This window comes from Morus notabilis, unplaced genomic scaffold, assembly GCF_000414095.1.
Source record: "Morus notabilis unplaced genomic scaffold, ASM41409v2 Scaffold1094, whole genome shotgun sequence".
In the NCBI taxonomy this organism is placed as follows: Eukaryota; Viridiplantae; Streptophyta; class Magnoliopsida; order Rosales; family Moraceae; genus Morus; species Morus notabilis.
The window spans coordinates 308949-336802 of record NW_010365163.1 but is presented as its reverse complement, the minus strand read 5'-3'; the positions used below and the strand labels follow the sequence as shown (position 1 = coordinate 336802).

General features: G+C 34.7%; 4 protein-coding genes and 1 long non-coding RNA gene across 6 annotated transcripts; 1 reads left to right on the top strand and 4 right to left on the bottom strand.

The window, feature by feature from the left end:
• The first annotated feature begins 3077 nt into the window (after positions 1-3077).
• On the top strand, positions 3078-7148 carry LOC21397382 (probable polygalacturonase). Its single transcript, XM_010107443.2, has 6 exons — positions 3078-3112; positions 3281-3625; positions 5056-5176; positions 5273-5447; positions 6210-6280; positions 6399-7148. The coding sequence occupies exons 1-6, from the start codon at positions 3080-3082 to the stop codon at positions 7088-7090; spliced, it is 1437 nt and encodes a 478-aa protein (XP_010105745.2). The 5' UTR covers positions 3078-3079; the 3' UTR covers positions 7091-7148.
• A 1198-nt stretch (positions 7149-8346) lies between these two features.
• On the bottom strand, positions 8347-10715 carry LOC21397381 (probable serine/threonine-protein kinase At1g01540). Its single transcript, XM_010107442.2, has 6 exons — positions 10471-10715; positions 9678-9779; positions 9460-9582; positions 9173-9334; positions 8914-9040; positions 8347-8583 (listed from the first exon to the last, which is right to left on the bottom strand). The coding sequence occupies exons 1-6, from the start codon at positions 10713-10715 to the stop codon at positions 8347-8349; spliced, it is 996 nt and encodes a 331-aa protein (XP_010105744.2).
• A 1882-nt stretch (positions 10716-12597) lies between these two features.
• Positions 12598-17329, bottom strand: LOC21397380 (glutaminyl-peptide cyclotransferase). Its single transcript, XM_024171773.1, has 11 exons — positions 16934-17329; positions 16606-16662; positions 16303-16338; positions 15890-15954; positions 15650-15713; positions 15054-15171; positions 14699-14796; positions 14356-14426; positions 14205-14232; positions 13874-13928; positions 12598-12865 (listed from the first exon to the last, which is right to left on the bottom strand). Exons 1-11 carry the CDS (start codon positions 17198-17200, stop codon positions 12744-12746), a joined length of 981 nt encoding a protein of 326 aa, XP_024027541.1. The 5' UTR covers positions 17201-17329; the 3' UTR covers positions 12598-12743.
• A 1590-nt stretch (positions 17330-18919) lies between these two features.
• LOC112093425 lies at positions 18920-20397 on the bottom strand. Its single transcript, XR_002903038.1, has 3 exons — positions 20162-20397; positions 19998-20046; positions 18920-19721 (listed from the first exon to the last, which is right to left on the bottom strand). It is a non-coding gene; the product is annotated as an uncharacterized LOC112093425 (long non-coding RNA).
• Positions 20398-20621: 224 nt separating this feature from the next.
• Positions 20622-26562, bottom strand: LOC21397379 (protein REVEILLE 6). 2 transcript variants are annotated; one of them, XM_024171768.1, is made up of 8 exons: positions 26285-26562; positions 23457-23514; positions 22826-22955; positions 22562-22732; positions 22335-22439; positions 21807-21916; positions 21524-21583; positions 20622-21189 (listed from the first exon to the last, which is right to left on the bottom strand). In XM_024171768.1, the coding sequence occupies exons 1-8, from the start codon at positions 26515-26517 to the stop codon at positions 21082-21084; spliced, it is 975 nt and encodes a 324-aa protein (XP_024027536.1). In that variant the 5' UTR covers positions 26518-26562; the 3' UTR covers positions 20622-21081. The 2 variants fall into 2 exon arrangements, with proteins under 2 accessions (XP_024027536.1, XP_024027537.1); XM_024171769.1 differs by lacking the exons at positions 20622-21189; positions 21524-21583; positions 21807-21916; ... (2 more) ...; positions 22826-22955; positions 23457-23514 and adding an exon at positions 24191-25554.
• Positions 26563-27854: the final 1292 nt, after the last annotated feature.

Sequence of the window (27854 nt, the reverse complement as noted above, 5' to 3'; positions counted from 1 at the left end):
AACTTCACCTAAGTGAACATGAGGAATGGTGCCGTTCCTAACAAGACCTTGGTTTAGTCTTGTAAATGTTCATGAATCCAAGATAGAGCACAAGGCCGAAATAGTGCTAAACGATTGGAACATTTTTGAAATATGGGATAACACATATGTGATATATTTTCGGTATTTGCTTAAGAGACAAAGTTTAATGCAAAGCACACTATTGTCTTGTGAATACTTTGAAGTATGGTCACTAAGTAAAGGTTAAAATCGAAAGATACCTTCATGTATGTATGTGTTTATCGTTGTTAATTCTGAAGAAATATTACAATCTAGTGGGGGATTGTTAGAGAGATTGTAATATATCTCTCAACCTTGATATCACAAAATTGGATTAAAACACATTCGGGAAGAGTGGGCTGTCGCAAGCACGCGCTGCAGCGCGTTTGGGCGCTGCAGCCTGCGCAAAACAGACCTCTCGGGTCTGTTTTGCTAGGCACGCGCGCTGCAGCACGCGTTTGGGCACTGCAGCCTGCGCAAAACAGACCCGTCGGGTCTGTTTTGCTAGGCACGCGCGCTGCAGCGTACAGCAGCGTGCGCTGCAGCGCACGTTTGGGCGCTGCAGCGCAAATCTTCGACGGAAAATGTGTTCGTGTGTTTTGGTGATCTGAAAAGGTCTCGAACCATTGCATCTATTTGTGATATGTTTTCTCACATATCTGAGCACTTATTAACAATAGAAATAACTATTGTTATAAGTGCATCAGCATATAAAAGATAACCATCAAATTGAAAAGGTATCTTTATGTGAAAGGTTGTAACACTTAAAGAGGATGTATGCATCCCTGTCTTTATACGATGAACTTCAGAAAATACAGATACATTGTTTGTTCTGGAACTCAATATTTTTGCTGGATATTGTGTTCAAGGGTTTGTTGTATCTTGGGGGTAATTTGCCATTTAGAACTCGTTAGCAAACTTTGAGAAGTGAGGGCAAATAAAACCTTAAAGGAAAGTATTCCTATACGCCTCAAACCCTTCTTTCTGAATTCTCTATTCTTTTCATCCTTCCAAATCCGAATTTTCTCCAACATTACTCTGAATCCTTTAATTATCTGTTAAGGAAAAGAGTAAATATACATTTTTACTTTCTTTCCATCTATCATCTCTTTTAAAAGAACTAGCACGATCCCGCTTTTTTATCTTAATTTTTTTGTATTAAGAAAACTAGAGAGTGAATTACAATAAACTCTACTAATTGATCTTGATATAAAATTAATGTTAAAGTGTTAAATTACGGGTTATAGTTAATAATAAATATTAAAGTCCAATTAGTATTAACACAGTATAGCCAATCAATAAAAACAATTAAAAAAATGTACTTTTAATATATTAATATTATAAATTTGTCATCTATTAATACATTAATATAACAAGTCAAATGATAGTATTAAAATTCAAAAAGCTAAACAAACAAGGTTTAAAAAGAAAATAGAATGAATAAAATAAAATAAACAAACAAGATTAAAGTATGTGGTCTGAGAGAATTCATAAGCCATGCGTATAAATCTTGACTATTGCATTTAAAACCAAAAGGAATTGGGTTATGGATAATTGGATTGCTTGGTTGAAGTAATATATATATATATATATATATATATATATATACACACACACACACACAACTTCATCCATTCTAAATACAAGATTCCCTTTAAAACAAAAAAAAAAAAGAAGAAGAAGCAACTAAGCAGTTAACTGCAAAACCCCAAAACAATGTATTCTCCCTTCTTATATATCTATAAGATAGGCCGAAAACTAATTTTTATGACAACTTTTGTAACTCAATTAATAATGACCGTTTTTAATGAAAAATTATGATAAAGTCAATTAAAAAATATTTTCAAAATTTTAAATGATAAAATATGATTTAATTGATTAAATATCATTTTAGACGTAAAAATTGAATAGATAATTTAAGTCCAATTAAATAATATTTTTGAAAAGTTAACGATAACTTTTTATATTGTAATTCATTATATTGATTTTCTGTTTACTCCATATGGAATAGTATCTCCTTTAAAAGCATAACACAGTGACTTCAAGGCTTTTTGATGCAATGGAATAGGATTTCACTGGTCTAATTTGGACGGAAAACGGGACATGAAATCTAAATATACTTAAAAAAAATTCCATAAGTATAAAATTTCTAATTTGAAGAGAAGACACAACTTTAGTATTTAATTCTCAAAATATTTAACTCTCCTATTATAATGTGACTATTTATAAATCATACACAAAACGATAACAAAATAACCTCTAAGATAAACGACAAACTAATAATGAAACAAAACTAAATTAACAAGCTATAATAAACAATAAAGAAAATGTAAAAAACGACTACTAATAACTAAATCTCCCTACATCACTTTTGGGGGATTGAAGTATAAGGGCTTTAGAGGAGGTTGCAGCCTCCTTGTATTAATATATACGGAAATGTCTTCAATCCGGTAGCCGTACTAATCCAAAAGATGCAATATATTTTGTTCATCAATGTAACATTATTTGTACATTCGTGTAATACTCATTTTATGTAAGTGTAACACTCAATAAAATACAATCTATCATCATTACACTAAAAAATTATAGGTCTATATGAAAAACGTTATGTTTACCATTACCGTATTGCCGCATTGCCGCATATATAGTCTACAAATGTTGGTTCATTTTTTCATCTAGAAAAAAAAAAATCATAGATTTTTTTTTTCATGAGATATGCCAGATTTTCTTTTTTGAAGTTATTCAAGAAGTTATTCTTCCAGAGAGATTGCAAAGCTTTTCATATCTGTGTTTTCTAAAAAGTTCTAGAATGTAGATATGCACTTTGCTTCCACGTTAAAATTTACTAAAAACTCGAACCATATTTTTGATATCTTTCCATCTTAAAAAGATTCGGTTACGTTAGCTATTTTCATTCCCCTAACGGTTGTCAAAACCAGCCCCCAAATGTGAAAAGTCCCCATAATTAGACTCCTCAATATCTCTATAAATAATACACTTTACCATTTGCCAAATCAGAAACAATTCATTCTGCAAAATCATGGAGCCTCTTCTAAATCCCAGAAAATCCCATGTAGTTTTCTTCTCCTGCATCAAACTTTTCTTTTTTGCTATTATAATTCTCATGGATTAAAGTCCTTTTCTTGTTTTGTACCATGATTTTGCGTTTAATTAATTACTAATTACATTGCAGTAATTTTAATCTCTCTCTCTCTCTCTTTTAATATCTTCTTAATTGCAGGTTAAAATTGGATCAGCCATTTTTATGCTTGGATTAGTGTTAATTTTGACTGAAACCAGCACAGCATACGGGGCCCGGGACTTCAACAAGGTGGGCCATACCCCCTGTGGGGCAAAATGTGGGCGAAAACACAGCGCCGTGTTGACTGATTTTGGTGGCGTTGGTGATGGAAAAACATCAAACACAAAGGCCTTTAAAGCTGCCATTGATCATCTCAGCCAATTCGCATCGGACGGCGGAGCAGAGCTAATTGTGCCACCCGGTAAATGGTTAACCGGCAGTTTCAATCTTACCAGCCACTTCACCCTTTTCCTCCATAAGGATGCCGTTATTCTTGGGTCCCAGGTAACTACTCATCTACCCTTTTTATTCTATTTTACGTGAGAATTGATACATAATTCCAAATGGTTAGTTTTATTTTTCGTTTTATTATATATATAAATTTTGGATTTTTATCAAATTGTCTCTCACTCACAAAATTTTTCATTAAAGATTCAAATTTTTTTTTTAAGATTATTTTAAGGATTCGATTGACTGTCACCGTCAAAATTTTAGACCACTTTCAATTCGTCTTTGTTGTCAACTTTCGTCAAAGTCCTACCTAGTTGTTTTGGATTTTATTCTTTTAGATTTTTTTTTTTTTTTTATTCATCAACCTTTGGCCACAATGCCAACTTTAGATTTTGCTAAAATAAGTGACAACTAGGCCAAATTTTTTTGTCATTTTTGTTATTATTATTATTACTACTATATCTGTTTTGTAATTTTGTGGTAGAAGATTTTAGGGATTAAGCCAAGGTACTTTTGGTCGACGTGTAGAATTGAGAACCAATAAGACAAGAACGCTGTGAATTTTTATTTATTATTATTATTATTATTCTGTCATCTCCTAGTTCCGAAAAAATCTCAGTGAATTAAGGCCTTGTTTATTTTACCGATTCGAATTTTCTTACGGTAAAAAGTTTCAGAAACAATTATATCTAACATTTTTTGCTACAGTAAAAAACTCTCACATAAAGTCACATCTCAACTCAAATTAAAAACTCGAATTAGCGAACTAAACGGACTCTAAACATGTTTTTTTTTTCTTTTAAAAGAAAGGAAGAATTAAGCACGCTCTTGTAACTTTGAAGATTGTTGTTTTCTGTCTTGGTACTTTAATTTGGTTGTTTACGGCAGTGCTGCTTATGGTCACCTGTGCATTTAGCAGTTTTGTACATATTGCACCTCGCTGGATTTAATGATCCCAAGAAATTGACATGCTAAACAATTAGAAAAATATACATGGACAAAAGCGATTTAATGAGCTAGTGACAAAATAAAACGATGAATATAATTGGATATTTGTTCCATTGATCTCGCTCGCAAGGATTAGTATAATAATTAACCTTGATTTTCAATTTCTTGAATTTACATGATTAATTTTGATTGATAATAAACTTACCAAATGAGAAAAATCCAAGTTTTATAAATAAAAAAAAAAAATTCGACTCTTTCACATTATCACAGAGGAGAACCCTACCAAAACCTGTCTAGTATAAAAATTACCGGAGTTGAGATGACGACGAGAATATAAGGAAATATAAGAGAATACTTCATAGGATGGTCCTTTTTTTTCTTTTGTTTGCCAAGTATTTTATTATTATTATTATCATTATCATCATCATCATCATCATCATCATTATTATTATTATTATTATTATTATTATTATGTATGAACGTTCATTTTCATGCTAACTAATTATTCAAATTAAATGATTAATCAAAATGGACAGGATGAGTCAGAGTGGCCATTGGTTGCTCTACTCCCTTCTTATGGAAAAGGTAGAGATGCCCCTAACGCAAGGTTCAGCAGTCTCATATACGGAACAAATCTCACCGATGTCGTAATTACTGGTAATTAAATTGTCTTAATCTTTAAATTAATTTTTTTTTGTTTTTTGGTTATCATAGACAATAGAGTCAATAATTTGGCTTTGATACCATAATTAGGTAATAACGGGACAATAGATGGACAAGGAGCTCCTTGGTGGACCAAGTTCCGAGCCGGTCAATTGAACGCCACCAGACCCTACATGATCGAGATCTTGCACTCTGATCAGATCCAGATTTTCAATCTCACTTTGATCAATTCTCCTTCATGGTTTGTCCACCCCATATACAGCAGGTTTGATCATCTTATAAACCTCTATATACTCTCACGAATGTCTAATTTTTAGCTTTAAGCATCCAAAATAATAATAATAATAATAATAATAATAGTAATATAATCTTAGGTAAAAAAAAGCTTTGGCTAAAAGAGGCCACAAACAAATCCCACACACACAAATCTTGTAATTAGCATGCTATTGAGCAGTATTAATGGGCTTTGATTCAATCTCACTCAGGTTCATGTTATAACCGAATTGAATATATCTACTATTTGATTGAGTCAACATATGTTATTCCAAATTTCCTGATCTATTGACCGTCCTCTCAATATTATTTTTCTTGTCATTTAAATTTAATAATTTGGTATAAGAAATTACTTAACCAATTCAATGAGTTGTCAAAATAGCATTAGAGAGACCATGAATGAGATGGGAAAATAGGTGAACTAATCTAAACTTTTACTTTATCAATTAAGCTGATTTGTGATATGACAAAATATCTTATCGGCAATTAAAGTTTTGAAAATCGTAAAGATTTTTTTTTTTTTTTTTTTTTTTTTTTTTTGTGCTTGACTAGTTGCAATTTCGTACTGGTGTTACGTGTATTATTAATTTTTGTGTAAATTTGATACTAGCGCGCGTCATAATTATGCACTATTTAGTGGAAATAGGTATTAAAGAAGCTTGTAATAATATAACATTTTCATAGAACAGTGGTTAAGCTTGTACATAATAACCCGTTTACCTTCTAATGTGTGACTAATTAAAATGATCTGCAGCAACATAATTGTCAAAGGGCTGACAATTGTTGCGCCAGTTACCTCTCCAAACACAGACGGGATAGATCCAGGTGAGTCAGTTTACCATTATTAACAATATTAATCAATCATCTATTAACATTAAAATTAATTCAATAAAATGACCAATTCTACTAATCAATTAACTATTTTCTCTCCTTCTTCTTCTAGATTCATGCACAAACATGCTAATCGAGGACTGCTTCATCGTCTCCGGCGACGACTGCGTAGCCGTAAAGAGCGGCTGGGGCCAGTACGGAATCAAATTAGGAAAGCCGACAAAGCAACTTGTCATCAGGAGACTCACGTGCATCTCCCCCGACAGCGCCACCATCGCCCTTGGCAGCGAAATGTCGGGCGGGATCCAGGACGTCCGCATCGAGGACATCACCGCCCTCAGTACGCAGTCGGGCATCAGGATCAAGACGGGGCGCGGCCGTGGCGGCTACGTCAAGGACATCTTCGCCAGGAGAATGACTCTCAAGACCATGAAGTACGCCTTCTGGATGACGGGCAACTACGGGTCCCACCCCGACCCGGGGTTCGACCCGAAAGCCTTGCCGGTGATCGACCGGATAAACTACCGAGACGTGGTGGCAGAGAACGTGACGTACTCGGCCAGGCTTGACGGGATTGCCGGCGACACGTTTAAGGGGATTTGCATATCGAATGCGACCATTACGTTGACAGAGACGCCGAAGAAATTGCAATGGAATTGCACTAACGTCGAGGGAGTTACGAGCAATGTGACTCCCAAGGCCTGCGATTTGCTGCCGGAGAAGCAAGGCAAGTTTGACTGTCCTTTCCCTAAGGCTAGGTTGCCCATTGAGAGTGTTCCTTTGAAGGCTTGTTCTTTCAATTAGTCTCTTCTGAGAGACATATATTATTTCTATTCCAGCGAATGATGACGCTATAGCTTCAATCCGATTAATTCTTAACAAATTAGTATTTGCAATTTGTGAGGGTCGTTCTAGCTATATACAAAATTCTTAATTAATAATAAGATAAGTAAATTATTTTTGGAACTCCATAGAATAGATTTATTGAATCACACAAAAGAGATAAAAATAACTGAGGCTATTATGTGATTAGTTGATATTCAAAATATACAATTCAAGCGGGCAAGTCGAAAAAGAGATGGTTGAATCAAAATAATATATCTATATAAATATATAATTATGAGTTATACAATGTGGGATATAATATATATATATATATATGAATAAATATATGTTGATTTCCCATGTTGAGAAATAGGACGTCCGACACTGTGTATGGTTTCAAAATTCAAACCAACCAAAATGTTTTGGGACACTGTCAAAGAAGTGAGAGTAAAAGCAAACTCATAGCGATTACATGGCATTTTGCTTCCTAAAGATATATTTCCGTTTAATTCACTGATTCAAATTTTTAATTCGAATTGAGATATGACTTTATGTGAGAGCTTTTTACTATTGTAAAAAAGTTAGATATGACTCTTTTTGAGAGCTTTTTACTGTAACAAAACTCAAATTTTAAACTCAAATCAGTGAAATGAACGAGGCCATCGGCTTGTCCTAATGCAATCTTTTTTGCTGAAAAAAGGTTATTGGTGCCACCACGTATTTGTTCTTATTGTTTGTAAAACAAATCTAATGGCTCACTAATAGGACGGCAAGGATATGATCACTCAATTTCACTTAAATAATGGCTCAGTTTTACTCGGACCACTACGAATTCAACACCATACGATCAATTGACCGGACAAAGATCTTAAAGTGGGATTTTAAAGTAATGAATTCTTGAACCATTTTAAAAGAAGAAGAAGAAGAAGAAACACCATCCTAATCACCACACCATCCAATACCCATTGTTGGTTAGGCACGAAGTGTTGGATCCATTCTTATTATTGTTGTTATTTTTTTTCTAAAGAATGTGTGAATCTAATGTGAACTTCACTTCAAGGAGAAAAAGCATATTTTATCTTTGTTGGAGTTTCCCTCGTTGTCTCTTGTGGGCTATTCGGATAAGAAAGTACTCTCCTACTTTACCCGACAATTCTCAATTATGACAAATAATTGTCAAGAGATAAGGAAGGAAATAATTAGAACGCGAAATATACATTTCAGATATATACTAGCTAGCTGGAGAGAAATAATAGCTCTTCCTCACCGAGTAGCAAGTCACGTGGCTCGAGCATGTGAATAACATGTCCCATATTAGGCCTATGTTGCTCATCAGGATCAACGCAACGAAGAGCTATCAATAGAATCCGCTTAAATTCCTTCGAAGAAGGCATCTCCCGCAAACATGGATCTATGACATCAGCAGTTTTTCCTCTAGCAACCTTAGACTTCAACCAATCCACTAGATATGGCTGCAATATTAGAGCGGATCATTCAATATCTATTCAAATTTAAATAGGTAAGGTTTTAAGTCCGGCGGCTATATGATACAACAAGTGTAACATTTTTTATTTAGACTTATAACTTTTTAGTATGACATGGTAAAATTAAAACAACTTTAATCTATTTTAATGATAGACTATTTATTGAGCAATGTCACAGTGCATACAAAAAATGTTAAAACTGCTGGACTGATATGGTTGTATATTTCCTATATATATATATATATATATTATGTATATACATAATATATAATATATAATACACACACAAGTGTCTCAAGGTTATAAGGAATTTCATACTTGGTTTTTATGGCGATCTATTTGGCTTCTGCCTGTTATAATCTCCATCAAAAGTATTCCAAAGCCATAAACATCCTTTTTTTCGGTGAAAGCCCCAGGAGATGCACAATTATCTGGAGGTATGTAACTAAATGGAGTCCACACAAAATTAGTATAGTAAAATCATGCGTATATATTGCCAACAATTTTCTTTATCAAAACAAAGAAGCATATATAGAGAATCAATTTATAAGCAAGAGCAAAGAAATTGCTTATGTACCCTAACGCTTCCATTATCATGGATACCCACTGAGGACCAAAGAGACTAGCAAGGCCAAAATCAGCAATCTTAGGATTCCATTGGTGATCAAGCATTATGTTGCTTGATTTTAAGCTTCTGTGGAGAATTTTTTGTTCAATGCCCTCATGAAGATAGGCCAATCTGAATTAACAAATTCACTCCAAGTTATGTATTGTAAAACTAGTTTGGAAATTAGAAGATTATATAAAAATGTATACATACATACATATATATATATATATATATATGATTTCTCACATTCTCACCCTTTTGCAATTCCTCGTATTATGTTCATCCGAGCTTTCCAAGAAAGAGGGCCAAATTCTTTAGGATATTCACGAAGCCAATACTTCAGATTCTTATTATCCACATACTCGTACACAAGCATCCTAACAGGAATGAATTATTAATTAATAACAAAATTTCTTTTCATTATTATAATTTGAAGGTGCAATTTTTTGTTAAATATCGTAATTTGGTGTACCTGTGAGCTCCTTCCATACAGTACCCGAGCAGATTGACCAGATTCTTATGTCTAACATGTCCAATTGCCTCCACTTGGGCTATAAATTCCTCAGCTTGGCAACTGGCTGATTGTCAGCTTAATGAATAACGCGAAAAAAAAAAAAACACTGAATTTTAAAGTAAAAATCGTGTACTTGTGACCTTTACTATTACTGATTAATCCCGGAATGATATAGAAGAAGACGAGAAATGCAAATATAAAATTTATAATAGTTCGTTATTAATGTGAAAATTACTTGTACTTTTCGTTGCAACGAAATTTCACTGTGATGAAAAAGAAGATTACGAGTCCGTTTAGCTCACTGATTCGAGTTTTTAATTTAAATTGAGATGTGACTTTATGTGAGAACCTTTTACTGTAGTAAAACTCGAATCGGTAAAATGAACGGGGCCTACAATCTTAGACTCCGTATATTTTCTCTAATAAAATCTCCAAACCGGTTCTACGGGTACTAATTTTGATTTCTGAGCCCGCCTTGTAGAAAATTAATAGAATAACATATTTCAAAAATTGGGCAACAATTTAAATTATAATGGTTATTTTCTTTTCCTTAATTGACCATTTAAAACATATTTTCTATGATTCTCAAGACCTAGTAATTACACTCGTCTTCTGAGTGTAGATTCAATTAATAACTAATGGCTCGTTTAGTTTTCTGATTTGAGTTAAGATGTGATTTTATGTGAGAAATTTTTACTGTTTTTGAGAGCTTTTTACTATAGCTAAACTCGAATCGGTTAAATATGACTACCTGTTTATGAGTAGCTTCTTCACTGCCACACGAGTACCATCAAACAAAACACCACGATAAACAGTGCCATAACCTCCAGTCCCAATCACATTTTCTTTGGCCAATCCATTTGTTGCTACTTCAATCTCCAGCAGACTAAACATTTTCCTCCACGCATCCTTAATCACCGGCGAGAACGGGACACCAGCCGACTCGACATCGCTCGTGTAACTGCTGGTTCTGGTAGACCACTGGCGTGACAACATGACTGGCTGATCATATTGTCTAGAGTTCATCCCACTTTCCAAGAGGAGGCTCCTATTTAGGGATGAAGTTCTAGAATAGGCATTATTTTTGTTCAAGTACTTGGACAAAATGGTTTCTGGGAAATGTAGAGCTTGGGGTTTGTAGAATTTTCGTCTACGACGAATTAGGATATTGCAGGAGAGAAAAAGGATGATGAGAATGAGAGTTAAAAATGCAAAAGAGAGTGTAATTAAAAGCCATGGCTTGATATTCATGAGCTTTTGCTTAAGGAATGATAATATTACTTTGGAAGACTGCATATTCTTGAGTTTAGGGTTTTTTAACTTTTATGCGTTTTCGGCTTTTTCTATGACAGATGAGATTGAGTTTAACTTTATCTGTTCGATGATATTCAAATATACAAATTTGAGTTAATTAGATTGGCTTGACTTAAGGCAACTGCCACCCTTAAGTCAAGGCCCCTAATTATCAAAATTATTAACTAATTATCTTTACACCTCAAAATATTGAACATTATTAATTAGTTTTTTATTAAAAAAAAAAAACAAAAAATCTTCTTTCTTCAAGGCCCCTACTATTAGAATTATTAACTAATTAATTTTACACCTAAAAATATTGAACATAATAATTAGTTTCATTTTCTTTTAAAAAAATTAATCTTATTTCTTAAGTTTTAGTAAAAAAAAAAATTATTTCTCAAATTAATTTTTAGTATTTATTCTTTTTTCATTTAAGAATTGACTATATATATATATATATATATTTTTTTTTTTTCGATAAAATATTTGATAGTTCATTCTTTTTTTGAAGTAATTTTGATATTTCATTTTAAACATCACGTAATCCCTTTTTAAACTGTTTGGTTGAAAAACAAGAATAAAAGAAAAATCACTTAATTTTGCTATAGATATTGAACGTACCCCACTGAAAATCAGAGTATTGTTTACAATTCCAAACCCATAATAGATCAGAATTCTCGCGCCGCTAATTATTATTACTATTATCCTTCTTATTTATCAAACATTCAAGAAAACGACATGAACTTAACAATGTCAGAATGACAACATTTCAAAAACCGACAATACAAAAAACGTCATCCTTGAAAAGCGACAAGAAGAAGAAAACTAAAGAAAGCTGCAACATCTTCACAAGTAAACACCTAAACAGGCAACATCTCGAAACAGTTAACCAGAAAAAAAAAAAAAAAAAAAAAAAAAAAAAAAAAAAAAAAAAAAAAAAAGCAACATCTCCGTAAACGACACAGTTGTATAAAACATTTCAAGGTAGCGACATGAATTAAAAAACAAAAACAGCACACCCAGGAAAACGACATAATGGCAAGAACCACAAAACTAGAGAAAACGACGGCATCTTCGAAAACCACATATTTTTTCAAACATCATAAGAAACGGAATGACCTGAAAAAAGAAACGCCTAGAAAAACAACTGAACATCAATATTATCTCACAAAAAGACGAACCCTGAAAAGTCAAAACTGATCTCATCTGTAAAAAGAACTGAAGACAACGACAACATATTCGTCAATGAAACAAATCTGCGACGAACAATTCTGCTAGCATGAGCATGCAGTCTAGTTCCGAAGAGTATCTCTAATACAATGCCAAATTAACGTGTTAGTACAAAATGTTGACATTTAAATAGCGAAAGAAAATCACTCTTCAACACAGTATTATTCTTTGTGCTAAATTAAACCAATGTTGTATTAGTATATTACACATAGTGCTACAAAAATAGCAGTATCATGAACCAGAATGTGCCCATCAATTGACTAGCATATACTTAAATATATAACTTTGTTATCACCACTCGAAAGTCCAATAATTTTGCTTAACCAGTTAATGGTTCCTCTTAATGTTTGTGTGGTTTTTTTTTTTTTTTTTTTTTTTTTTTTTTTACAACAGATACAACTCGTCGTAAAGGTAACCCCGGTATACGTTTGGCCTACTCGTGCTAAGCCTCATAATGTGGGAGTGGGAATTTATCAAGATCTTCGGATAAATATCAGTCTACGCCCTCCCAAAATCGTGTGAAGCCCGCAAGCACAACTGCTCTATGACACGAGGCTTATACTTTTTCTTGACTGGATGCAGCTTGATCTCATAAAGCGTCGGCCATAACTTTCCTGTCACTGCAAATTTTTATGGGCATAAACATACATATTAGACAGCACAACGCTTATATAAAAAGGATTTAAAAAGAATTTTTTTTTTCTTCAATAAATAATAAGAAGGATCGCATCCCTTAGAAACAGCAATTATTCAAGTGAACGACAAAAAGTTTGAAAAATAATACAACCTGCAAAACGACAACACAGGAACTACAATATTGAAGAAAACGACAATGTTAGTAAACGGTACAAATTCAGCAAACATCACACCGAAGAAAAAAAACGACAAAAAAGGACTCAGAAAACACGACAATCTCTTGAAGACAATATGATATTGTCTAGAAAAACCACCACAAAACCGAACAAAACGGTAATATTTTATTAAACGACACAGTTTTACCAAACATCTAAAGGAAACGACATGAACATAAAAACGACATACCTATGAAAATAACAGAACGACAATATTCTGAGAAACGGCCGAATCCTAAGAACGACAAGAGTCAAAAATGCAGAAAAACGACAACATTCTCTAAAGAAGACATCGTACTTTCAGGGAAAAAAAGAAAAAGAAAACACAACTGCAAAACTTTTAAACGACAAAGTTCCTTAAAAGAGACACCTAGATAAACAAAACACTATTTGAACCCCCCAAAAAAAAAGGAACGACAACATGTTTAAAAGATAAAAACACGCATCATCCAGAAAAATAATAAGAATCACAAAAATAAGAAAAACGACAACATGATGGTAAGTGACGGGATTATACGAAGCATCGAAAACGACAAAGTATAACGAGCCAACGACTAAACAACATATTGGAAATTGTCATCATCTTAAACCAATAAGAAATGCAAAACTAAAAAAGACGATAACATCACCTAAACGACACAATTCATTCAAACATTTCGTGAAAACAACATGAATCTAAAACACTGACAGAACATAACAGCTCGGAAAACAACAAAAACAAAAAACAAAAATCACAGAGATGATAGAATGACATCTTAAAAACAAATCAGGACTTACCGAAAATCCGGTCTTTGACGCTATCCCATGCAATTCCATTAAGAACATCAATACCCTGGAACATAGCAAAATTGAAAATAAGTCGGAAAAAGGCCAAACTTTCACTTTTCTCTCCTTTTTTTTTTTTTTTTTTTTTTTTTGGTGGTAAGTCCACTGGCGAAAGAACAAATTTTTATACAAAGTGAAACATAGGTGAATTGTCATTTTTCAATTGGGGAATCTATATGCAGAAACTTGTATTTTTATCAATTGAAATAATAACTCTATACTAATCACTTCGTATTAAAAAAGGTAGTATATAGAAAGCATAGTTTTGGTTCTAATAACTTACAGTATAGCCTTTCCGTAAAAGTCCCTCCCTGCAAACGATAGAGGAAAATACCATGAAACTCTGAACAAAAAAGGAAACCCCTTGATGTGTTCCATGATTGGTAGACTTGTTTACTTGAACAATAAGAACGAAATCAAAATGAAAGTCTGACCTCAAAGTTGGAAGGAGAATCCACCCAAGCACGCTGCCATCTTCATGTGAGATTCTAGCAATGCAGTCCGTCTATGCATTAAGAACGCATTATGTTAAAGAAATATAGAACATTTCAAAATAAAAACTGCTTTTAAGTCAGATATATAGCAATATTTTGAAGCAGTTTTATAAACTCTTCAAAATAAAGCATGAATATAGCAATATATTTGAGACGTTGTAGCATTATGAAGAGTTGGAGCATGTCTGAACCATTAACTTAATGCAATTGAGCGCAGCACTGAAAATATAGAACAAGGAAAGAATTATACATTGTTTCACTGTACAGTGATGAAAAGACTTACCATCCAAACATTTGCCCAAACTTCACCTTTTATAAACTCCAGCTCATTAAGGTTGTGCACTTCATAACCATTGAATTTGACTATTTGTTTATCAGTAACTGTTTGAAAGACAATAAAATAAAGCAACAAACAAACACGAGCACATGAGAGAATAATAAGATCAAAACGGAACAGTCCCCATACAGTGGGAAAATCACTTGTTCATCAATATCTAAACAGAAACTGCAATTAATAACTTCCAGGAGCAGGATTTTCGATCTAGTGCAGATCACCTGCCAGAGACCCCCCCCCAAGGGGGAAAAAAAAAAAAAAAAAAAAAAAAAAAGAAAGGATAACTTTTATGGACAAAAGAAACCTTTCAGTGTTTGAGGGTCAATCTTGTACAATATTGACGTCCCATCACTTCCAAACATCACTTTTCCATCAGTTGCCAGTCCCCAACCATCTTTCATCTTGTGAGTAAATTTCTTGAACTGCATTAAACACGAAGCAATAAAAGTCATCACAAACCCGGACCTGGAAATTAACCTTTAAGCACTAAGAAGAGGAGGCACATCATTCAAAACAACTTTTTCAGCAAGCAAAATGTTAACAGAAACCGCATGCTAAAGGTTAGTAAATAGGTTATTGTAAGATAAGAAAAAGTAAGAAATATATCCCATCTTTAAGGGGGAAAAAGGATGAAATATATCCCATTTTGGTCAACCTAAATTGATATACAAAGGAGCAATTGAAACATGGTTGAGATTACCTAACCGATGTCTCATTTCATCCGAAGCAAAACATTATTGACAAGTGAAATCCTAGAAAACTGATACTAATATCTCAAGATCAGCTGGAAATTTCACTGATATGCAAAGGAGAAAAAAGTTTAAAATAGTAATCACAAGAATAATAACAAGTCAAATGATAGGAAAATAATTTGGAAAGCAATAAAGGTAAAGTACCAACTTTGCTTAAATTATATCGGTCATATATGAAACCAGTTTTCGTCAACCAAGTTACTTGGAACAGCCTACAAAGGAACACATAAATTTCTAAATCAGCATTACTTGAGGATTCTCCGGCATTACTTGTGCAATTTATATGATCAAACATTTGAGCATAAAAATGCCACCTCTGAATTCTCATTACTCCATTTTTCAGCAAATAAAAAGAACAAAATGCAATATATACTTTTTACTCCGATACCTTCTATCAATTAGAGTTAAACCCTCGCCAAAATAGGAGTCATCCATCCTTTGAATAACCTCAACCTGTAATACAAAAATAGCGATCACTTTCAAATTTAAGATTTTGGCTCATCACGGCACTAGAACCAAGCATTAAAACTGAATTTAATTCAACTGTGTTACTCCACCACATATAGTTGTCTTGTTGGTAAACTAAAAATCTACATTATAAAAACGACTACTTAGGAAGCACAAGAATTTGAGCCTTATTAAGTGATATCAATAATGAAGTTGCCAATGACATCATTTATTGATCTAAAACTTGTAGCTATCTATATAACTTCCAAAATTTGTTTACCTCGGCATAAAAATTATGCAGTTAACTAAACAAACGACCGATCTAGAAAAGGGTTTTGCGACTAAGAACGATACCTTCCCATTTTGAAGAGCTACGTTTCGCACCGTTGACTGGAACAACAAAATTCATGAAGTCAAATTATGAAACACTCAAAATCACTCTGTTATGTAACAACAGCGTGAAAGTAATTCATGTAATGCAAAATATGCCACCAAGTCAATACTTCAAAAAATCAATTTGTGTCTGCATACATGCATACGAAAATAGTGAACCCTGAAAAAGAACATGCAGATTATGCTATGGATGCACCCTAAAAACCTGTAGTGGGAAAAAAAATCGATAATTAATTGAAAAAAAAAAAAAACAAACAAACTCACCCGCCCTTTGAGGCCAGTTGACTCAAAAAGGGTATCATTTTCAGCATAAACAAGCCCCTGAAGACAAAAATACGAATCAAATTGTTTCCTGAGATAAAATTACATATCTCCAAAAGGACTATCTGAGAATTAATTATAAGGTGAAACACAGAAGAACCGGTTAATGTTAACTATCAGTTCAAGTGTCACTCAGTAATCAAAATAAACCAATAAAAATCGAATTTGTTTTGTTGAATACGCAAGAAAACGATCTGAAACGGGGAAAAAGGAAACATCTAAACAAAAATTATTTCTTTCGTCGTAGAAATCAATCAGGGAAGAGAATTACCTGGGTGAATGCTTGGGGATCGTGAGGAAATTCATTGACGACCTCGATCGAGTAAATTGTGGGCGACACAGAGGAGGAATTGAGCTTGTTCCACATGTTGGAGGAAATGCCGAGGGTAAGAACGACGCAGAAAATGAGGAAGACGGAGAAAGTGAGAGAGATTTTTCGGTAATTTGGAGGAGTAGGCCTGGAAGCCATGGAAGAGTAGGAATTGGAGCTGGATCGCTTGTTCAGTCTCTTTCTATGCGATTGCGACGACGAGGCCATGGAATGGAGAGTTAATCATGAATAAATGGATAAAGGCCCTTCAGGGGTGCGTACTGCGCAGGGAAATTGCAGGTACAAAACTCGCGCTAAAATGCGCAGGCGCCTTTGGTTCGCTGACTTGGGAGTTTGGAATGCTGGTCCAGATTCAGAGCTCCGACGATAGCTTTTATAAACAAAATAAATAATAATAATAATGGATTTCCTTATCGTGATTTTTTACGGCGCGTTCTGAATTTTTAACTGTTGAAAACTTAATTAAACAATTAAAATAAAATATTCTATCAGTAAATTTTGTAAGAAGTCTCACCGTAATAACTTTTAATAATATAATAATGATAATAAATGAATTAGTAATAGTTAGTTTTTTTTTTTAAAGGACTCGTTTGGTATATAAGTTTAACTTAGTAATTTTAATTATGATTTTTAAAATTTAATTTTTTATATAAATAAAATATTATAACATAATTAAAATTATGTGTTTACACTATCACGCTAAATAAGCACTAAACGACGATATATGGTAACAAATATGATAGTATCAATTAAAGAACAACTTTAATTTTAAGTGATATGGCATAATGCCATGATATAATTGAAAAAACAGACATGATAAAACCAATTAAAAAACATTTTCATATTTGAAATTATACGATATTATTGAATAGAGATGTGTATATTAGAATTGGCAGATGATTTAAGTCCGTAATTTAGCCAATTTCAGTGTTTCAGAAAAAAATTTAGAAGAAATATGTAATCTCAGAATACTCATGTAAAAGGGTATAAATATATATATATATATATATATATGTATGTGTGTATATATACATACACGAGGATATAGTGATAGATATAGCCTAATAGACTACTATAAAATGTAAAGTTCGAATTTTCTCACCTTCGAATCAAAAATAAAAAATATAAAAAAATAACGGTGATGATTTTAATATCACATAAAGTTATTAATTTTTTTTTCATAAGTTGGTGTTCTACACTTTTAAAAATTGACATAGAAGTTGATATAAAAAATTGACACGTACACTTGAACTCTTGGAACTTTTAAAGCTTATTTTCTCATGCAAATGAAAAAATTATTGGCACTTGCAAATCAAGTGATACGGATCATTCAGACCTCAGTGTAATATGGCTCTTTAATAATAAAAAATTAGGTGATAATGATTATTAAAAAAAAGTTTTGTACTGCCTTTTCTAAACACTCACCGGTTCGATAAAGAGGTAAATAAAACAATGAAAGAGGGCTTATAAAGAGTAAAATATAAGTGTTAGGACTACTATAAAATTCCAAAAAGCCAATTTGATCTACCAACACTTACAAAAAGACGTGAAGAAAATAAAAGAAGCAGTCCAAACTCTGTCTTCAAAAACTCTGCTTACATCAGTTCTCAAACACTGAATTGCTTTGCTGCTAAACTAGACCGTAAAGACAACAAAAAACAAAAAACAAAAAAACATACAAAAATCAAGTAAAACTTGAACTAGGAGGTTCTGCAAACCCAACAGCAAATAAGAAATTCACAAACTTTCATAAAAGCCAAAGTTCATAAACAGTATACAGGAATAAATGCAATACACTTAAATTGGTACTAGCCACATCTGAAACGCATTAGATATTTGCTATCTCCGTGCATCAAAAATGTCATATACTCGTTATCACTTATCAGTTGTTTAGACTGAAAAATGCCTGCTTCCTCATTCCTCCTTATAATATTTGTTCATCTTTACCAACTACATTAGTAGCTTTTAATTAACAGAGAGCATATTTTGTGCAATCGAAATATCCGGTCTTGGAGTCTAAGCCAGCAAACCAGAAAGATTAAAGATCCCATCAATGTTAGTTCTATTATTGATAGTCTAGACTCTCAAACAATAATAGTTCCAGTCAACGTCAACAGCTTTATTCACATGATGAGATTTGATCCAAACATGATGTAAAAAATTGTGCATTCACAACGCAATCTTGGCAATTCACAAATGAAGTAGATTTTTTACCCTAAAAGAGGGCTGGAAGTCTGCAGGCGCGCCTCCTTTGTCACCAGCAAAATCGCCCGAAGGCCCACGAGGACCTCGCTCGGTATCCATCGTGATCACCAAACCTCGAACCTCCTTCAAAGCGAGGTGGGCCTCTAGAAACACAAAATCATTTACAAGCATTAATGCTTAATCATACAGAAAATTGGCACGGCGAACCCGAAAAGCGAGTATTATAAGTAAAGCTTTGCACTTCCGTGGACGATCACCAGGCGGACCACCCGTAGGGCGACCGAGGGGTTTTGCGGATTTCTTCAAAGTGGCGGGCACAATTTCAGACGGAAGATTGAGTAAGTCCTCAAAATCTCAATTCCATCATTGGTAAGGTACCAGTAATAGTGCATCCACGCAAATGTCTCCCTCACATACTCCTTAGATTTCAAGCTCTGCATCAGCTTGATGACCTGCAGATTCGGAACATCAATCTCGGGGTGCTTCGGGAGATTAAAATCCTTCTTCGCGTAACAAACTCCCTCTTTGGACATTAAAATAAAAAAAAAATAAAAAAAACAATGTAAGATTTTTGGCAACACCAACTTAACACCCATACACTAATGTCTTTTCCTTTTTAATGCTTTACGAGAGAAAACACAACCATGTTACACGCCTACATTATTGAATTCAGACAATAATTCGACTATAAAACAAATAAATGAAAAGCTGAAAAATTCCCATTAAAAAAAAAAAGAAAAGAACAGAAATCAGAGAATAGAAAGTGAGAATCATAAATTCAACAAGATATAGGAGCGACCTTGAAAGTGATACTTGCAGATTTCTCGTCGATTCTTCTCTGGTATAATCTGAACAAGAGAATAAAAGTAAAAAAAAAAAAAAAAAAAAAAAAAAAAAAAAAAAAAAAAAGTTCAGCAAAAAGTAGCTTGTCGATAAGCGTGTGGAAAGGGAGGCGAATGGTACCATGGTTGGAGAAGACGAGAATAACCAAGCCCTTGTTACGTTGGGTTGCACTTGCTCGGTAGTACAGAGATGTGAAAAACCCTAGGCACTGGCCAGTAGCTAGTAGTAGTATCACGAATTCACCCCCCGCTAAACATGAACAACAAACCCACCTTTTTTTCGTAAACAATTTTCTGACCATTCAGTCTTTTTTTTTTTTTTTAGGGAACCAATCTGATATCTTGCGACATTAGCATTTTTGCATCATTCACTAGAACAAGAGTTTTTCTTTATCAATTGACATATCCTTCCACACTTAAACGTGCAAAAAAATTTACGATTTTTTATTCTTAAAAAAAAAAAAAAAAAAGGTCTGTAGACGCGTTTGAAGAGGGAACACAACCCCACCTAGACATGTTATAGAACATAGATTATAGATATAGACATGTAATATAATTGTATCAAACAACAACAACAACCGGAAATATGCATTGAAAAAGGAGATAAGCTGCCAAAACCAGCGCACAACATCAGAAGTTTCAAAATTAGGTTACAAGGCACACTAATATCTGTGCCTGTCTTGCACAAACAAGAAAACATGTGATGAGTCAAAACTTGAATACACGGAAGCTTGTACTGCTGACTTTACAGCTGAACAACTATACATTCAAAGCCCTTCTCTCTGCTTTTGTTCATATATACATAAACTGGAATGGCAAAATTCATTAACAGTACGTGTATCAGTAGCCTGATAACACTTGCAACTTTGTGTAGGGCACAAAATCGAATTGACAGTTGGGGTGCGACTTGAAACTCTTATTTTCAAAATTCACACCTTTCTTAGAAATTTATCTGCCTGCTTTTATGTATCTTCTTCTCCACATGAGAAATCTCTGCAGGCAAATCCACCAAGACAGGATGGGGAAGCTTCAATTTAGGTGCTATACAAACGAAGCAACGTTCATGGGTTGGTCGTTATTAATGGTTTTGTTTGCTTCATTGTGATTTGTAGTCTCCGATTCAATCTCATAGGATGAAAGCAACCTTCTCTGTGTCAATGAAACAAATCCAGGTTATACTTGGAGGAAGTGCGGGACTAAATGAACTAGCTTTACCTATTTCTTATTTGTTATTTTCGTTCACAATAAACTTATTACCAACGAACCGCAAGCAGCGTTAATCATTCAATTTGAGAAACGGCAACAAACTAAAAGAAAGACTACCATGAGAAATCGTTACGCCTAATTCATTCTTTAACCATTTAAGATGTCCCGAGACCCAGTTTGTGTACATTGAACCATTAACTGCAAAAGGACTTGCTGAACCAAAAGGCTATTTTCTCGGTCAAAGCATAGGCCAAAGTTCAGTGGCACGGATACTTACATGATCTTCAAAATCAGGGCTGGTTAGATTGATGGATAGATTTCTCATCAACAGTAACACCTGAAGAAGAGCCAACAATAGAATACATGTTACGCGTTCCATTATGACGTGGGCTTACCAAAATATTCAGATTACAGAAATCTACAGCTGTCAATATTTGCAAAAGAATACTCAAAATAATATTTATGAACCAAAACCTGAAGATTTTGCCTAAAGTTTAAGCACTAACCTGGATGTTAAACATCAAACAATAACAAACTTACAACATTTGAAGGAAACGTACCGTCTCAACATCTATCTGGTCCATCTTTTTTAGTTTCTGTAGATGACCTGAAGCATTCGGGTCAAAGACACTGCCAATGAAGCTATATACTTGAGCAAAGTCTGGAAGAACTGCACAAGGAAAAATGGGCATCCTGAAGCATTCTTACCAATACAGGTACAAAGGAATTGAAGCCCTAGACCATCTCCAATACTAATGTTATATTTGGCACAAAGTATTAAAATGGCATATCTGATGTGTTATTCTCTTTTGAGCTCCACTACAACCCATAATATTAATTCAAATGCTATGCCTACGTTTTGTCATAAATTTTAAGCTTCAGAACTGGTAAAAGTAGATTTTAAATTTTTAAATAATTTGAAGATGACAATGTTGTAATTGTTAAATGAAATGATAAAATACCAACCAATAGCAACAAAATACCAAGTTTTGGCATGTGCCAAACTTAGCACCAGAAATCGCATTGTATTGAAAGTGGTTTTCCTACCCAAATCCCAAAATTTGGCGTTAATTTGGCAATGCTCTTACCTCTCAATTGATGACTATGATTTCCCAGATCAGTTGTCTCACCAATCGCTCGTGCTGCCAGAGTGCTTTCAGTGCTACTACAACAGTTGTTTGCCGCGCTTGGGGCTGCAAAGAACATATATGGAGAATTAAGATGCCAAGTTTGGGAAAGAACATCATTGACATCCATAAACGTAGTCATCTAGATCACACCAATGTCAGTAAACACATTATTTAATAATTCAAACCTTTGGCTCCATGTGACAAGTTGACTGTCTGTGCAGAATTGTTAGTCCATGAAGAGAGAGAAGCACCATTACGTGGACTCCTGAGTGAGGAATCTGGCATTTGAATATACCCAGGTTCAAGTACTGCAGATGAAGAATGAAAAGCTCCAGACACCTGTGTGAGTGCGGGCGCTGAAAGCAAAATACATCACTAGGGTAGGTTGCAATAAGATTGCAGTTTCATAATTTTTTTATTATCAACTTATGGTTTAGAAAAACAAGTACCATGACTGTTTTTAGAAGCTTTCTGAGGATATGGATGAGCAGCTTTACGCTTCGGCCGAGGGGGAGGTAGATGTTCACTCGTCCCATTCTTCTGGACCTTCAGAAAGTATTTCTGTGCATGACTACGTATCTCTAAAAAAAAAAAAAAAAAAAAAAAAAAAAAAAAAAATTTCATATCTCGTGGGTAAAAATATTTGTAAACTAATTGATATTTTCTACTAAACTTAAGACTACATTAGTTAAGATATTGCCTATTGCTTCCTGTTGGTGCCCTTAAAATGAATGAACCAAGAACGGTAACTGGAGATAACAGGAAACATAAAGATATTGTTCTAACTCCTTCCAATAATTCATATCAGTCCAAGTTTTTGAACTGAACCACAGAAATACTATTTCAAAACTAACAGTACCTACCATTAAATTCTCGTTTGCCATTCAATCCTATATGCACTATATCTCTTCTGAGGCACACTCTTCTCAATCATTTCTATTCATGAATTTAAAGAATTGGGTTGTAAACAGTAAATTCCGTGCTTTTCTTGTTGGGAAAATAAAAATCAAAGAAAAGTAACAATAAATTATAAAAGAATAACAATCTTGACAAGTAGATCGTATATGCAATACAGCTAACCTGTATAACTGTTTTTGATCCTACAAATGCTTCAATCTTTTTCCAGTCACGGTCAAACCTGAATAAAATCAGTGAAAAATTAAAAAATGTAAGAATTAAAGTATTAGGAAATGAAAATAGAAACAACATGAAACTTGAAAACCAAAACCCTCTAACGAATCAAGGCCAAAGAAAAATACTTGTCACTGGACAAGTAAATTCAGCTTTACAATTACCCAAGAAAGAAACTTTCAACCAAAACCCTCTAACTCCACTCATTGAAACTAAGGCCCGTTCATTTCACTGATTCAAATCATAACTCAAGTTTTTACTAAGTGTTTTCTCTCACATGATTTCACTTTTTAACTCAGGTTATCAACTTGAACAAGTGAAACGAACGAGGCCTAAAGCATCTCAACTGATTAAACAACAACAACAAGCCTTACTCCCAACTTAATTGGGGTCGGCTATATGAATTTCACTTTTCCACAAAGAAAGGTTATTAACCAATCGTGGGGCTTTTACACTCATTATAGTCTCCAATGGTTATAAGTCTATCTGTTAAGCACTGATGAAGCTGTCTGTAACCAAAAGTTAATTAAGAAGATAATATAATGTTTATATTATAATCAAAACAACTAATGGGGTGTTTGGTATGAGGATTCGTGTCATGCTTCGAATCATGGTTCGCGGCTCGCTAGTGTTTTCTCTCACAAAAAACACACGTAAACCGAAAATAGTTCTGAATCATGGTTCTAAATCCATGAACCAAGCATCCACTAAATGTTTCAAATTCAAGCGAATGTCTAACAAACGAAGTACACGAAATTAGGTTCAATTATAGTCATCCAAAATGAATTGAATTAAAGTCTGAAACTAAACTAATTAAGATCCTGAAACTATCATTCGATGTGCTCCTGTGCGAGTGTGGATGTCCACATTTAAAATGCAAGAGTAATAATACGTCCAATCGATGATACGGAGTTTCGGTGCATTTGGTTCCTCTGCAGGCTGCTCTGGTTGGGCAGGTTGCTGGGGAGCTGGCGTCAAAGCCGGTGTGTGCGTTCCTTCTCCTAGTGCAGGTAGGGCTTCGGGGCGTGTGCGCTTGGTGCGGCCGAGTGCAGTTCTTCTACGAACTATTGGTTCGCGAGTTCTCTGTATCGATCGGAGTGCGGCGGTGGTGATATCGTTCAGCTGAATTGTTCTGACTTCAAAGGCTCCGTAAAAGCATCTTTCTGTGACGCGCTGGTAGCCGTCGATTCGAATCTGTGCTGGTACGATTCCATCTGGGAAGATTTGCCAATCATCCACATCTCGTGGTCCAAGCCTTGGAGTACAAGCTACTCCAAGTATATACCCAAGTGTGATGTCTTCCATGCTGAAGTTACCTTATGCGGGAAACCATGCACAACAGGTATTATTAGCATGCCAGTCAAAGAGCCAAAAGGGTCGGCCCAATGTGTCCGTGATGAGGGGAGTCATATTCCAGAACTTCCTCTCCTGCATGATAGCGATAAGTCCATGTAAGCATGTGTAGTTGGTGTTCCAACCGACAATACCTAAAGGGTTATCTGCTCTCCAATTCACTGGTTGTTCAGAAAAGATCGGAATATACAAGGTATCTTCCATCATTCCTTTCAAGTAAGTTGGACGTATTGATGCATTCAATCGGACGAGATACTCGTCATAAAACAGACTGTATAAGGGTTCGCCCATAGAGAAATGCTGCTTAAATGCCAAGGGCGTGAGCTTCTTGACGGCCTCTCGAATTGGTGGGTACAAATCATGTATCCAACATGAAACGTAGACTCTGGCTGCAAAGGTCCATTGTGTGAGACCTGCAGGAACGTCAAACTGTTCCAAGTATCTACGAAAATGTTGCCACTGTTCATGGAACAAAGTCGAGTAGAGAGTTACGAGAGTGTTAAAGATGTTAGTCGCTTGCAATAAAGCGTAGCGTCTATACTTCTCCTGATGATCCTTCTGCAGATAGATTCGATATCCATCTTGTAAGTAATCAGTGGCCTTGCTAAGACTTGTGCTAGGCAGCTCTTGTATGTGAGGGGCAATAGGTTCGATGACTTCAGTGTCGTCTCTGGCGTGATCGTGGTCAGCCATCCTGTCGTAAGTAGGGGACTATTATCTCAGTATTACACGTTAATAAATTGTTACGAATTTATCCTTAGTCAAAAATTGCTGGTTTGACCGGAAAATTCTATCTCAACTGATTAAACAGTACAAATAAAATTCTTCCCTCGCAATTAGATGCAAAATGGATGTCAAAAAAACCTATCATAACAGCCATATAGTAGGCTATCCAACAATTATCTAAAGACATATGGCATACCCTCTTTTTATCCATAGTGCTATTCCAAGCTTCCTAACTTATAGAAGATAAATGCCCTCGCCTTAAAAGGAAAATCACTACAGAGAGAGAAATTCTGGGTAGTTTGTATCTTCCTCTCCGTCTCTCTCTCAAATTTTTTATCTTTTTTTCCTTCTCTCCACATTTAATCAATATTAAATTTAGCTCTGAATTGAAATGAAACACTGAACATTACCACAGGGGTCTCCAAATTTTTAGAAGATGGCAAAATGGGCGTCACATGTTTCCTTTTTACAACTAAAAAGCTATATATCCCAATCCTTTCTTTGTTTTCCTACACCTTTTCTCACATATAGAATCTCAGAACCAAACGAATTCCCAAACCCGACAAATCAATCCCAATTAAAAACCCTAAAACCCTATTTTCCCCATTTACAACACATTCGCAAATCACAAATTATCCATATACACATAATAGAGATAGAAAGGAAGAGGAAATCGAGAGGGGAAAGTTAGAATTTACAGTTGGAGGGCTTCAAGGAACTTGTCGTGCTCGGGCTCGGTCCAGCTTTCTCGGGACTTGGTGATGGTGTAGGGCTTTCGGATCTTCTTCGACAAATCCTCCGAAGACGACGTCGTCGAGGCCGCCGCCGCCGCCGTGGCGGTGACTGCGGCGAAAGGGCCGAGGCCGGGCAGCGCCATTCCGTTCGGGTCAAGGTAAAAGCCCTCTTGCGGGTTCGGGTTGTTGGATACCATACACAACTTTGTTCAGTTCAAAGCGAAGAATAGCGAAAAATTACAATTCACAGTACAACCACTCTTTTTTGTGGAGACTGGAGAGGCGTTTTATGCCAGGAATTGGCAGTGATTACACGCGGCGACGGATTTGATTATACGGGTATTCACCCAATGAGAGCCCGCCACGTTTCCTCTTGGATATCCGAGAAAGTTGGCAATGCAATAATCGCTACTTTTTTTCCTTTAGAGAATCGACTCATGTTTTAATTTTTTTTTTTGCTGATCTATTTTTTATTTTTATTTTTTTTATAAATTGTCTGAAAATTTACCTGGTGAAAATAAAATTGTAAGTTTAGGCCGAGCTAAACATGCCGGTTTAAGACTTGTTACTGTCGGTTTGATCCGGCCCCACCTTAAATTTTTTTAGGTAAATGTACTAAGTAGCATTTTCTTAATATAGTTTTAAAGTAAATAACATATGGCTTGTTCTTTTGAGTGAAAAATTCAAAAAAATGTAACTCGAGTTACATACGTTTTAATTCTGATTGAGATTATTTTTTTTTCTATGCATTGACAACGAAAGACGAATAAAACCCGACCCATATACCCTATTAAAATTTTTCATCAGCATTGAGTTTTTATTAAAATACTATCTAAATACAAATTCAAGTTTTGACTCACTCAAATACAAACTTAAAAAGATTTTTATCTCAAACCATAACTCAAATGTACACAACCAAACACAAACTTAAGTTACAAGTTCAACTCAAATTATAACTCAAATTCAACTCAAGAATTATACTAAAGTTAAACTCCAAAAGAATAAGCTCGTATTGTTTAAAACTTGATAAATTATAGCATATTTTGATTTTTGATTTATGGTTTTCCAAATATACCCATCCATTTAAGTTTTCTGACAAATGCTTCTCTTTCCCCCAATCTCTCTCTTTCTCCACGACCTCTCTTTACCAGCTCCATGATTTCACCTCGAGACATCTCTCTCTCTTCAAGGATAACTCGCTGCCGTTGTTGCCAAAGATTGGAGATGTGATTTCTCCGGTTCTCTCTCTTGCCTCGTTGCCGTCATCGTCGATCTGTGGCGAAAAATCAGAGATCGCAAAGTGAGATCGTGATTTCCTTGCTTTTCTCTTCTCTATCTGTCGGTTCTCTCCCATCGGCGTTGCAACGCTAATCTGACAGAGGCGACGTTCTCACAAATGACAGACTCCAGCAACTGCGGTGGTTGTCACCTCATTCTTGGTTCTCGCGAACAAGATTCTGTTAATAGGCTGTCGTAACCTCCCAACGAGGGATCTCGCACCACCAGATGCGTCGCGAACCAGTTCGGCCAGCGT

Coding starts and splice junctions, on each gene's coding strand:
- LOC21397382 (XM_010107443.2), top strand. CDS start 3,080: ATGGAGCCTCTTCTAAATCCCAGAAAATCCCAT. Junction 3,113..3,280: donor TAAATCCCAGAAAATCCCAT/GTAGTTTTCTTC, acceptor TCTTAATTGCAG/GTTAAAATTGGATCAGCCAT. Junction 3,626..5,055: donor CCGTTATTCTTGGGTCCCAG/GTAACTACTCAT, acceptor CAAAATGGACAG/GATGAGTCAGAGTGGCCATT.
- LOC21397381 (XM_010107442.2), bottom strand. CDS start 10,715: ATGTTGTCACGCCAGTGGTCTACCAGAACCAGCAGTTACACGAGCGAT. Junction 9,335..9,459: donor ATACGAGGAATTGCAAAAGG/GTGAGAATGTGA, acceptor TTGTTAATTCAG/ATTGGCCTATCTTCATGAGG. Junction 8,584..8,913: donor TAGATCGCCATAAAAACCAA/GTATGAAATTCC, acceptor CTAATATTGCAG/CCATATCTAGTGGATTGGTT.
- LOC21397380 (XM_024171773.1), bottom strand. CDS start 17,200: ATGGCCTCGTCGTCGCAATCGCATAGAAAGAGACTGAACAAGCGATCC. Junction 15,955..16,302: donor TAGCTCTTCAAAATGGGAAG/GTATCGTTCTTA, acceptor TTTGTATTACAG/GTTGAGGTTATTCAAAGGAT. Junction 14,233..14,355: donor ATTCTCCTTCCAACTTTGAG/GTCAGACTTTCA, acceptor TATCGTTTGCAG/GGAGGGACTTTTACGGAAAG.
- LOC21397379 (XM_024171768.1), bottom strand. CDS start 26,517: ATGGTATCCAACAACCCGAACCCGCAAGAGGGCTTTTACCTTGACCCG. Junction 22,956..23,456: donor GATCAAAAACAGTTATACAG/GTTAGCTGTATT, acceptor TTTTTTTTAGAG/ATACGTAGTCATGCACAGAA. Junction 21,190..21,523: donor GCCCTGATTTTGAAGATCAT/GTAAGTATCCGT, acceptor TCATTGACACAG/AGAAGGTTGCTTTCATCCTA.